The sequence below is a fragment of the Chiloscyllium plagiosum genome, unplaced genomic scaffold (genome assembly GCF_037043375.1).
Source record: "Chiloscyllium plagiosum isolate Xiang-an unplaced genomic scaffold, Cpla_swu_hap1 HiC_scaffold_45, whole genome shotgun sequence".
In the NCBI taxonomy this organism is placed as follows: Eukaryota; Metazoa; Chordata; class Chondrichthyes; order Orectolobiformes; family Hemiscylliidae; genus Chiloscyllium; species Chiloscyllium plagiosum.
Genome location: NW_028270183.1, coordinates 26766513 through 26781512, shown reverse-complemented (window position 1 = coordinate 26781512; position 15000 = coordinate 26766513). Strand labels below are relative to the sequence as shown.

Sequence of the window (15000 nt, the reverse complement as noted above, 5' to 3'; positions counted from 1 at the left end):
TCACTCACACACACACACTCATACACACATTCACACACACACTCACACTCACACACACATTCACACACACACTCACCCTCTCACACACTCACACGCACACACTCACACACACTCACACGCTCACACTCACACACACACTCACATTCACTCACACACACACTCACACACTCACACACACGCACTCAAATGCACATTCACGCACACACTCACGTACACACTCACACACACTCACAGTCACACACACACACTCGTACACACACTCAGACACTCACACACTCTCTCACACACACTTACACACACACTCTCACACTCACATACACACACACACTCACATACACACTCACACACACTCTCAGTCATACTCATACACTCAAACACACACTCACTATCACACTCTCACACTCACACACACTCACGCACTCACATTGATACAACCTGAAACACACACACTAATACACTCACACACATGCACACACTCACACTCATGCACTCACACACACTCACATTCACCCACACACACTCACACTCATACACGCATACACACTCACACGCACACACTCACATGCACACACTCACAAACACACACTCACACTCACATACTCTCAAACACACACACTCACAGTCTCACACTCATTCATGCACACACTCAAGCATACACTCTCACACACACACTCACACACACTCACACACTCACACACACACACTCACACATACACACAGACACTCACACACTCATACACTCACACACTCACACACTCACACACACACACTCATACTCACACATGCACACACTCACTCACTCACACACATACACTCACACTCACATACACGCACTCACACTCACACACATCAAACACACACACTCTCGCACTAACTCACACTCACTCACATACTCACATATGTACTCTCACACACTCACACACACACACACTCACTCACACACGCACACTCATACACACACACACACTCACACTCACACACAAACACTCACACACACTCACTCACACACACTCACTCACACACACTCACACACGCTCTCACATGCACTCACGCACACACTCACTCGCACTCACACACACTCACACACACAAACACTCACACACACACACACTCATACACTCACACAAACTCACACACTCACACGCACACTCTCGCACTCACACACATACACACACACACTCACATGCACACACACTCACACACATTCAAACACACACACATCTCTCACACACACACTCACACACACACACATTCATACACACTCACTCACACATACTCACAAGCACACACTCACGCGCACACACTCACTCTCACACACTCACACTCGTACTCACATACACTCACACTCACACAATCACACTCTCATACTCACACTCACACAGACACACACTCACACTCACTCACACGCACACTCTCACACATACACCCTGACACACACACACACTCACATATACACACTCACACTCACACTCACATTCACACACACTCACTCACTCATACTCATACACTCACACTCACTCACACTCTCACACTCACACACATACTCAAACACACATACTCACACACACTCACTCACACTCACACACACACTCACACATACTCATACTCACATACTCACACACATACACACACACTCACTCACTCATACTCATACACTCACGCTCACTCACACTCTCACACTCACACACACACTCACACTCACACATACTCACACCTCACATCTCACACACTCACTCACACACACACACTCACACAGCCTCACACACACAATCACTCACACACACACTCACACTCATACATACACATTCACACACACACTCACACTCACATACTCACACTCACACTCACTCACACACACACACTCACACTCACTCACACACACAAACTCAGACACACACTCACACACACATTCACACCCACACTCACCCTCTCACACACACTCACACGCACACACTCACACTCACTCACACACTCACACTCACACACACACTCACACTTACTCACACTCACACACATACATTCACACACACACTCACACTCACACACACACACTCACATTCACACACACACACTCAAATGCACACTCACACTCACACTCGCGCGCACACTCACGCACACACTCACACACACTCACACTCACACACACACTCACACTTACATACTCACAATCACACTCACAATCACAAACTCACATACTCACACAAACGCACACACTCACACACGCACTCACACTCACACACACTCACACTCAGACTCACTCCCACACTCACACACTCACTCATACACACACACTCACACACACTCACACTCGCACACACTCATACTCACACACACACACTCTCACACACACTCATACTCATACACTCACACACACTCACATGCACACACACCCACACACTCACACACATACATGCATACACACTCACACGCACACACTCACATGACACACTCACAAACACAAACTCACACTCACATACTCTCAAACACACACTCACAGTCTCACACTCATTCATGCACACACTCAAACACACACACACACTCACACACACACACTCACACACACAGTCACACATACACACTCACACACACACTCACTCACACTCATACACTCACACACTCACACTCACACTCACACACTCACACACACACTCATACTCACACACACACACACTCACATATACACACTCACTCTCACGTTCACACACATTCACACACACTCACTCATACTCATACACTCACACTCACTCACACTCTCACACTCATATACACACACTCATACTCACATACTCACACACATACACACACACTCACTCACTCATACTCATACACTCACACTCACGCTCATTCACACTCTCAAACTCACACACACACTCACACACACACATACTCACACCTCACATCTCACACACTCACTCACACACACTCACACAGCCTCCCACACACAATCACTCACACACACACTCACACTCATACATACACATTCACACACACACTCACACTCACATACTCACACTCACACACACACACTCACACTCACTCACACACTCACACTCACTCACACACTCACACACTCACACTCATACACACATTCACACACACACTCACCCTCTCACACACACTCACACGCACACACTCACACTCACTCACATGCTCACACTCACACACACACTCACACTCACTCACACTCACACACATACATTCATACACACACTCATACTCACACACACACACACTCACATACACACACACTCAAATGCACACTCGCACTCACACTCACTCACACACTCACACACACTCACACACACATACATACTCACAATCACACTCACACTCACAAACTCACATACTCACACACACGCACACACTCACACACACTCACACTCAGACTCACTCACACACTCACACACACACTCATACACACACTCACACACACTCACACACTCACACTCGCACACACTCATACTCACACACACACTCTCACACACACTCATACTCATACACTCACACACACTCACATGCACACACACCCACACACTCACACACATACACGCATACACACTCACATGCACACACTCACAAACACACACTCACACTCACATACTCTCAAACACACGCTCACAGTCTCACACTCATTCATGCACACACTCAAACACACACTCTCTCACACACACACACTCACACACACTCACACACACACACACTCACACTCACACACTCACACACACACTCATACTCACACATACACACACACACACACTCACTCACACTCATACACACACACTCACATGCACGGACTCACACTCACACACACTCAAACACACACACTCTCGCACTCACACTCACTCACATACTCACATATGCACTCACACACACTCACACTCACACACATTCACACACACTCACACTCTCTAATTCACACACACACACACACACTCACACACACACACTCACACACACACTCACTCATGCACACACACTCAAACACACACACATGCTCTCACATGCACTCATGCACACACTCACGCACGCCCTCACATGCACTCATGCACACACTCACGCACACACTCACACAGCCTCACACACACTCACTCGCACTCACACACACACACACACTCAGACACACACTCACACACTCATACTCACATACTCACACACATACTCACACACACACTCACTCACTCATACTCATACACTCACACTCACGCTCACTCACACTCACACACTCACACTCACACATACACCTCACATCTCACACACTCACTCACACACACACACTCAGACACACACTCACACACTCATACTCACATACTCACACACATACTCACACACACACTCACTCACTCATACTCATACACTCACACTCACGCTCACTCACACTCACACACTCACACTCACACATACACCTCACATCTCACACACTCACTCACACACACACACACACTCATACACACACACAAACGCACACACTCACACGCACACTCTCGCACTCACACTCACACTCACATGCACACACTCAACACGCTCACACTCACACACATTCAAACACACACACATCTCTCACACACTCACTCACACACACTCACACATTCATACACACTCACTCACACATACTCACAAGCACACACTTACGCGCACATACTCACACTCACACTCGTACTCACATACACTCACACTCACACAATCACACTCTCATACACTCTCACAGACACACACGCTCACACGCACACTCTCACACACACACTCAGACACACGCTCACACACACACTCACATATACACACTCACACTCTCACACTCACACACACATTCACACACACTCACTCATACTCATACACTCACACTCACTCACACTCTCACACTCACACACATACTCAAACACACATACTCACACACACTCACTCACACTCACACACACACACACACTCAGACACACACTCACACACTCATACTCACATACTCACACACATACTCACACACACACTCACTCACTCATACTCATACACTCACATTCACGCTCACTCACACTCACACACTCACACTCACACATACACCTCACATCTCACACACTCACTCACACACACACTCACACAGCCTCACACACAATCACTCACACACACACACTCATACACACATTCACACACACACTCACACTCACACACACATTCACACACACACTCACCCTCTCACACACTCACACGCACACACTCACACACACTCACACGCTCACACTCACACACACACTCACATTCACTCACACACACACTCACACACTCACACACACGCACTCAAATGCACACTCACGCACACACTCACGTACACACTCACACACACTCACAGTCACACACACTCACACTCAGACTCACTCACACATTCACACACACACACTCACACACACTCACACATTCACACACACACTCTCACACACACTCACACACACTCATACTCATACACTCACACACACTCATATGCACACACACACTCACACTCGCACACACGCTCACACTCACATTCACACTCACACACTCACATTCACACTCACACACAGACACACACACTCACACACGCACTCACATACTCACACACTCACACAGACACACAGACACACAGACACACACACACACTCACCCTCACACACACACTCACACACACACACACACACTCACACACACTCACACAGGCCCTCACACACACACTCACACAGACACACACACTCACACACAATCACTCACACACTCGCACACACACTCACACACTCACACACACACTTACATTCGCACACTCTCATACACACTCATGCACACACACTCCCCCACACACACACTCACACACTCTCGCTCACGCACTCACACACACACACTCACACGCACTCACACACTCACTCACATACGCACTCACACACGCACTCACACATGCACTCACACACACTCATACACTCACACTCACACACTCAGACTCACACGCTCACACACACACTCACACTCACACTCAAACACACACACTCACACACTCACACACACACACTCACACACACACTCACACTCACACACACTCACTCACACACACTCACACACTTAAGCACACTCACACTCAGACACTCACACTCACACTCACTCACTCACACTCAGACACACACACTCACACACCTCCACACGCACAGTCACACACTCTCACTCACACACTCACACTTACACACACTCACACACACACACACTTACACACCCTCACACACTCACACTCACATGCATACAACACTCACACACACACTCACACACACACACACACCCACACACTCACACTCAGACACACGCACTCACATACTCACGCACCTCCACACATGCAGTCACACACTCTCGCTCACACACTCACACTTACACACTCACGCACACTCACACACACACACTCACACACACTCCCACACTCCCACTCACACACTCACACACACACTCACATACTCACACTCACAGACTCCCACACTCACACACACACACTCCCACACTCACACTCACGCTCACACGCACACACTCACACTCACACAAACGTTCGCATGCTCTCACACACATATATATGGTCACCCTGCAAAAGGAAGCATGTCCATGATTTACAAGGAGGTTGCCAGGGTTGGAGGATTTGAGCTACAGGGAGAGGGGGAACAGGCTGGTGCTGTTTTCCCTGGAGTGTCGGCGGCTGCGGGGTGACCTTATAGATGTTTATAAAATCATGAGGGGCATGGATAGAGTGAATAGCCACATTTGATGTCCAAAATTAGAGAGCAAGGGTTTAAGGTGAGAGGGGAAAGCTTTAAAAAGGAGCTGGAGGATGAGAAGGTGGTGTGTGTATGGAACAGGCTGCCAGAGGAAGCGATGGAGGTCTGTACAGTTACAACATTGAAAAGGTTTCTGGATCTTTAGGAAGTGTATGAGTAGGAAGAGTTTTCGAGGGAAATTATAGCGAAGAATATCAAAGAGGAATCTCGAGGTGTGTGTTCAGCAGTACAAGTGAGCTGTATTCAGAGCTCTGTTACCACACGTGTGGGAAAGACCAAAGACCACTCCCATTCCAGCTTTCACATGAGGACCAGGTTCCCTCATAATTCCAGCTCTGATTGGGGGCGGGCTCGGTTTCACGGCTGAATACAGCATGTTTATATCTTTCATGTTACTATAATTACTGCAGCATTGATGTTATTGTCAACCACACACCCCCTCCCCATCTACAGGGCAGTTGTTATGGGGGACGTAACTTCCCCAATATTGACTGGGAATACTGTAGCTTGAGTACTTCAAATGGCTCAGTTTTTGATCAATGTGTACAGGAGGGTTTCCTGACACAGTACCTGAACAGGCCAACAAGGCGAGAGGCCCTACTGAACTTGGTGCTGAGTAATGAACCTGGCCCAGGTTAGATTCAGTGAGCACTTTGGTGACAGTGACTACAATTCGGTTATGTTTACTTTAGTGATGGAAAAGGATAGGTATACACCACAGGGCAAGAGTTATTGCTGGGGGAAAGGCAATTCTGATGAGATCAGGCAAGATTTAGGATAGGGAAGGAAACTTCGGGGGGGGGGGCACATTGAAATGTGGAGCTTATTCAAGGAACAGCTACTGCGTATCCTTGATAAGTACGTACTGGTCCGGCAGGGAGGAAGTGGTCGAGTGTGGGAGCTGTGGTTTACGAAGGAAGTTGAGTCTCTTGTGAAGATAAAGAAGGTTCATGTTAGGATGAGATGTGAAGGCTCAGTTTGGGTGCGTGAGGGTCACATGTTAGCCAGGGCAGATCTAAACAGAGAGCTAAGAAGAGCCAGCAGGGGACATGAGATGTTGTTGGCAGATAGGATTTAAAAAACCCTAAAGCTTTCCATAGGTATATCAGGAATAAAAGAATGACTAGAGTAAGATTATGGCCAATCAAGAATAGCAGTGGGAAGTTGTGCATGGAGTCAGAGGAGATAGGGGAAGCACTAAATGAATGTTCTTCATCAGTATTCACACAAGAAAACGACAATGTTGATGAGGAGAATACTGAGATACAGGCCACTAGACTACATGGGATTGAAGTTCACAGGGAGGGGGAGTTAGCAATTCTGGAAAGTGTAATCATAGATCGGTCCCCTGGGCTGGGAGGGAAGCCAGGGAGAAGATTGCCGAGCCTTTGGCTTTGATCTTTATGTCGTCATTGTCTACAGGGATAGTGCCACAAGACTGGAGGATAGCAAATGTTGTTCCCTTGTTCAAGAAGGGGAGTAGAGACCACCATGATAATTATAGACCAGTGAGCCTTACTTCAGTTGTGGGTAAAATGCTGTGAGAGATAGGATTTACAATCATCTAGAGAGGAATAAGTTGATTAGGAATAGTCAATACGGGTTTGTGAAGGGTAGGTTGTGCCTCACAAACCTTATTGAGTTCTTTGAGAAGGTGACCAAACAGGTGGGTGAAGGTAAAGTGGTTGATGTGGTGTATATGGGTTTCAGTAAGGTGTTTGATAAGGTTCCCCACGGTAGGCTACTGCATGGGATTGAGTGTGTTTTAATGGTTTGGATCAGAAATTAGCTAGCTTAAAGAAGACAGAGGGTGGTGGTTGATGGGAAATGTTCATCCTGGTATTCAGTTACGAGTGGTGTACCGCGAGGATTTGTTTTGGGGCCACTGCTGTATGTCATTTTTATAAACAACTTCTAAACAACTTGGATGAGGGCATAGAAGGCAGGGTTAGTAAATTTGTGGATTTGTAGATTGTTGGTGAAGTTGTGGATAGTGCTGAAAGATGTTGCAGGTTACAGAGGGACATAGTTAAGCTGCAGAGCTGGACTGAGAGGTGGCAAATCGAGTTTAATGTGGAAAAGTGTGAGGTGATTCACTTTGGAAGAGAGCAACAGGAATAAAGAGTCCTGGGCAATTGGTAAGATTCTAGGTCATGTAGATGAGCAGTGAGATCTCAGTGTCCACGTACATAGACCCCTGAAAGTTGGCGCCCAGGTTGATAGGGTTAATAAGAAGGCATACAGTGTGTTAGCTTTTAATGGTTGAGGGATTGAGTTTCGGAACCATGAGACCATGCTGCAGCTGTACAAAACTGCGGTGCGGCCACACTTCAAGTATTGCGTACAGTTCTGGTCGCTGTATTATCGGAAGGATGTGGAAGCTTTGGAAAGGGCTCAGAGGAGATTGATGAGGATGTTGTCCGGTATGGAGGGAAGGTCTTATGAGGAAAGGCTGAGGGCCTTGAGGTTGTTTTTGTTAGAGGGAAGAAGGTTGAGAGGTGACTTAATTGAGACATATCAGATAATCAGAGGGTTAGATAGGGTGGACAGGGAGAGCCTTTTTCCTCAGATGGTGATAGCTAGCACGAGGGGACACAACTTTAAATTGAGGGATAATCAATACAGGACAGATGTCAGAGGTAGGTTCTTTACTCAGAGAGAAGTAGAGATGTGGAACGCACTGCCTCCAACAGTCATTGGATAGACATATGGATGAGAATGGAATAGTGTCGGTTAGATGGGCTTCAGATTGGTTCCACAGATCGGTGCTACATCGAGGGCCTGTACTGTGCTGTAATGTTCGAGGTTCTATCTATATATCCAAACCAGTAAACAAACTGTCCCACAGTTGGAATCACGACTCCCTCCATTCTCATTCCATGAGGGACTTTTCAACCAAGAATTTATTTTGAAATAAATTCTTCCAGTTTCTGATTAAACCCTTTCAGTAACTAATTTTCTTTTCCTAATAGAAAGCTTCTATTTGAATTCCAGTGATGAGGGTGAAAGTCAATTGCTTCAGAACTTTACCGAGCCCCCAAACAAAACTCATTTCGGTTTGACAATTAATGATGGGAGTATCACCCCCTCACTTGTCTGTGCCACACTTCCCGGGATCTTTGGATGTAAGAATTTGCTCAAATTATCTACATCTGCTCTTAAGCTCCAATTGTTTATCTCTCCCCCAGTCCTAACCTCAGTTTCTACAACACCACCCCCCCCCAACAATTATTTCAGAAACCAAGTCAAAAGGAGCGTTATTATAATGTCTCTCCTTCCATTTCTGCAGGAGAGAAATTTCATCTGTAAGATCTGTGGGAAAAATTTCAAACGTTCATCCACGCTGTCCACCCACCTGTTGATCCACTCGGACACCCGGCCGTATCCCTGTCAGTACTGTGGCAAGTGTTTCCATCAGAAATCCGACATGAAGAAACATACCTTCATCCATACAGGTACGGGGTCACTGCTGGGTACACACTCCCACAGGTACGGGGGCACTGCTGGGTACACACTCCCACAGGTACGGGGTCACTGCTGGGTACACACTCCCACAGGTACGGGGGCACTGCTGGGTACACACTCCCACAGGTACGGGGTCACTGCTGGGTACACACTCCCACAGGTACGGGGTCACTGCTGGGTACACACTCCCACAGGTACGGGGTCACTGCTGGGTACACACTCCCACAGGTACGGGGTCACTGCTGGGTACACACTCCCACAGGTACGGGGGCACTGCTGGGTACACACTCCCACAGGTACGGGGTCACTGCTGGGTACACACTCCCACAGGTACGGGGTCATTGCTGGGTACACACTCCCACAGGTACGGGGTCACTGCTGGGTGTACACTCCCACAGGTACGGTGTCACTGCTGGGTACACGCTCCCACAGGTACGGGGTCACTGCTGGGTGTACACTCCCACAGGTACGGTGTCACTGCTGGGTACACGCTCCCACAGGTACGGGGTCACTGCTGGGTACACACTCCCACAGGTACGGGGTCACTGCTGGGTACACGCTCCCACAGGTACGGGGTCACTGCTGGGTACACACACCCACAGGTACGGGGTCACTGCTGGATACACACTCCACCAGGTACGGGGTCACTGCTGGGTACACACTCCCACAGGTACAGGGTCACTGCTGGGTACAAACTCTCACAGGTACGGGGGCACTGCTGGGTACACACTCCCACAGGTACGGGGGCACTGCTGGGTACACACTCCCACAGGTACAGGGTCACTGCTGGGTACAAACTCTCACAGGTACGGGGGCACTGCTGGGTACACACTCCCACAGGTACGGGGTCACTGCTGGGTACACACTCCCACAGGTACGGGGTCACTGCTGGGTACACACGCCCACAGGTACGGGGTCACTGCTGGGTACACACTCCACCAGGTACGGGGTCACTGCTGGGTACACACTCCCACAGGTACAGGGTCACTGCTGGGTACAAACTCTCACAGGTACGGGGGCACTGCTGGGTACACACTCCCACAGGTACGGGGGCACTGCTGGGTACACACTCCCACAGGTACAGGATCATTGCTGAGTACGCACTCCCACAGGTACGGGGTCACTGCTGGGTACACACTCCCACAGGTACGGGGTCACTGCTGGGTACACACTCCCACAGGTACGGGGTCACTGCTGGGTACACACTCCCACAGGTACGGGGTCACTCAGGATCACTGCTGGGTACACACTCCCACAGGTACGGGGTCACTGCTGGGTACACACTCCCACAGGTACGGTGTCACTGCTGGGTACACACTCCCACAGGTACGGGGTCACTGCTGGGTACACACTCCCACAGGTACGGGGTCACTGCTGGGTACACACTCCCACAGGTACACACTCCCACACGTACGGGATCTCTCAGGATCACTGGCGGTTAAACACTGTTTGGTAAACACTGGAGGTTAAACACTGGCGGTTAAACACTGGTGGTTAAACACTGGCAATTTTACACTGACGGTTATACTCTGGTGGTTAAACACTCGTGGTTAAACACTGGTAGTTAAACACTGGAGGTTAAACACTGGTGGTTAAACACTGGTGGATAAACACTGGAGGATAAACACTGGTAGTTAAACACTGGAGGTTAAACACTGGCAGTTAAATACTAGCCGTTGAACACTAGTGGTTAAGCACTGGCGGTTAAACACTGGCAGTTAATCACTAGCGGTAAACACTGGCAGTTAAACACCGGCAGTTAAACACTAGCGATTAAACACTGGCGGTTAAACACTGGTGGATAAACACTGGCGGATAAACACTGGAGGATAAACACTGGTGGTTAAACACTGGCGGTTAAACACTGGTGGATAAACACTGGAGGATAAACACTGGTGGTTAAAAACTGGAGGTTAAACACTGCTGGTTAAACACTGGTGGATAAACTCTGGAGTATAAACACTGGTGGATAAACACTGGAGGATAAACACTGGCAGTTAAATACTAGCCGTTGAACACTAATGGTTAAGCACTGGCGGTTAAACACTGGCGGCGAAACACTGGCGGTTAAACACTGGCAGTTAAACACCGGCAGTTAAATACTAGCGGTTAAACACTGGCGGTTTAACACTGGCAGTTAAACACCGGCAGTTAAACACTAGCGGTTAAACACTGGCGGTTAAACACTGGTAGTTAAACACTGGTAGTTAAACACCAGCGTTTAAACACTGGCAGTTAAACACCGGCAGATAAACACTTGTGGTTAAACACTGGCGGTTAAACACTGGCTGTGAAATACTAGCAGTAAAACACTGGTGGTTAAATACTGATGGTTAAACACTGATGGTTAAACACTGTCAGTTAAACACTGGGAGTGGAACACTGATGGTTGAACACTGGTGGTTAAACACTGGCAGTTAAACACTGGCAGTTAAACACTGGCGGCGAAACACTGGCAGTTAAACACTGATGGTTGAACACTGTCAGTTAAACACTGGCAGTTAAACACTGGTGGTTGAACACTGATGGTTGAACACTGTCAGTTAAACACTGGCAGTTAAACACTGATGGTTGAACACTGGTGGTTAAACACTGGCAGTTAAACACTGGCGGTTAAACACTGGCAGTTAAACACTGATGGTTGAACACTGGTGGTTAAACACTGGCAGTTAAACACTGGCAGTTAAACACTGATGGTTGAACACTGGTGGTTAAACACTGGTGGTTAAACACTGGCGGTTAAACACTGGCAGTTAAACACTGATGGTTGAACACTGATGGTTAAACACTGGTGGTTAAACACTGGCGGTTAAACACTGGCAGTTAAACACTGATGGTTGAACACTGTCAGTTAAACACTGGCAGTTAAACACTGATGGTTGAACACTGTCAGTTAAACACTGGCAGTTAAACACTGATGGTTGAACACTGGTGGTTAAACACTGGTGGTTAAACACTGGTGGTTAAACACTGGCAGTTAAACACTGATGGTTGAACACTGGTGGTTAAACACTGGCAGTTAAACACCGGCAGTTAAATACTAGCGGTTAAACACTGGCGGTTTAACACTGGCAGTTAAACACCGGCAGTTAAACACTAGCGGTTAAACACTGGCGGTTAAACACTGGTAGTTAAACACTGGTAGTTAAACACCAGCGTTTAAACACTGGCAGTTAAACACCGGCAGATAAACACCGGCAGATAAACACTTGTGGTTAAACACTGGCGGTTAAACACTGGCTGTGAAATACTAGCAGTAAAACACTGGTGGTTAAACACTGATGGTTAAACACTGGCAGTTAAACACTGGCAGTTAAACACTGGCGGCGAAACACTGGCAGTTAAACACTGATGGTTGAACACTGTCAGTTAAACACTGGCAGTTAAACACTGGTGGTTGAACACTGATGGTTGAACACTGTCAGTTAAACACTGGCAGTTAAACACTGATGGTTGAACACTGGTGGTTAAACACTGGTGGTTAAACACTGGTGGTTAAACACTGGCAGTTAAACACTGATGGTTGAACACTGGTGGTTAAACACTGGCAGTTAAACACTGGCAGTTAAACACTGATGGTTGAACACTGGTGGTTAAACACTGGTGGTTAAACACTGGCGGTTAAACACTGGCAGTTAAACACTGATGGTTGAACACTGATGGTTAAACACTGGTGGTTAAACACTGGCGGTTAAACACTGGCAGTTAAACACTGATGGTTGAACACTGTCAGTTAAACACTGGCAGTTAAACACTGATGGTTGAACACTGTCAGTTAAACACTGGCAGTTAAACACTGACGGGTGAACACTGGTGGTTAAACACTGGTGGTTGAACACTGGTGGTTAAACACTGGCAGTTAAACACTGGCGGTTAAACACTGGCTGCGAAACACTGGCGGTTAAACACTGATGGTTAAACACTGTCAGTTAAACACTGTCAGTTAAACACTGATGGTTGAACACTGGCTGCGAAACACTGGTGGTTAAGCACTGGTGGTTAAACACTGGCAGTTAAACACTGATGGTTGAACACTGGCAGTTAAACACTGGCAGTTAAACACTGGCAGTTAAACACTGATGGTTGAACACTGGTGGTTAAACACTGGTGGTTAAACACTGGCAGTTAAACACTGATGGTTAAACACTGGTGGTTAAACACTGGCAGTTAAACACTGGTGGTTGAACACTGGTGGTTAAAAACTGGCGGTTAAACACTGGTGGTTGAACACTGGTGGTTAAACACTGGCAGTTAAACACTGGTGGTTGAACACTGGTGGTTAAACACTGGCAGTTAAACATTGATGGTTGAACACTGGTGGTTAAACACTGGCGGTTAAACTGGCAGTTAAACACTGATGGTTGAACACTGGTGGTTAAACACTGGCAGTTAAACACTGATGGTTGAACATTTGGTGGTTAAACACTGGCAGTTAAACACTGGTGGTTAAACACTGGCAGTTAAACACTGGTGGTTAAACACTGGTGGTTAAACACTGGCAGTTAAACACTGATGGTTGAACACTGATGGTTAAACACTGATGGTTAAACACTGATGGTTGAACACTGGCTGCGAAACACTGGCAGTTAAACACTGGTGGTGACACGCTGGCGTTTTCGCACTGCTGATGAATCACTGGTGGTTAAACACTGGCAGTGAGACACTGGCAGTGAAGCAGCACCAGTTTTGTGCTGGTCTAACATGATGGTGACTGTGTTCTGGTGAACAATGTTCTCTTTCAGGTGAGAAACCTCACAAGTGTCAGGTTTGTGGG

The 15000-nt window shown here is 47.6% G+C and overlaps 1 protein-coding gene across 2 annotated transcripts in view; it reads left to right on the top strand.

The window, feature by feature from the left end:
* The window catches only part of LOC148136422 (zinc finger protein Gfi-1b-like), a 92649-nt gene that overhangs the window by 76795 nt on the left and 854 nt on the right, over positions 1-15000 (top strand). For both annotated transcript variants that reach the window (XM_087983504.1, XM_087983503.1), the window contains 2 exons: positions 10051-10216; positions 14969-15000. The exon at positions 14969-15000 is cut by the window's right edge and continues 854 nt beyond it. In XM_087983504.1, the coding sequence (XP_087839630.1) occupies positions 10051-10216; positions 14969-15000 (198 nt within the window). The remainder of the gene's footprint in view (positions 1-10050; positions 10217-14968) is intronic.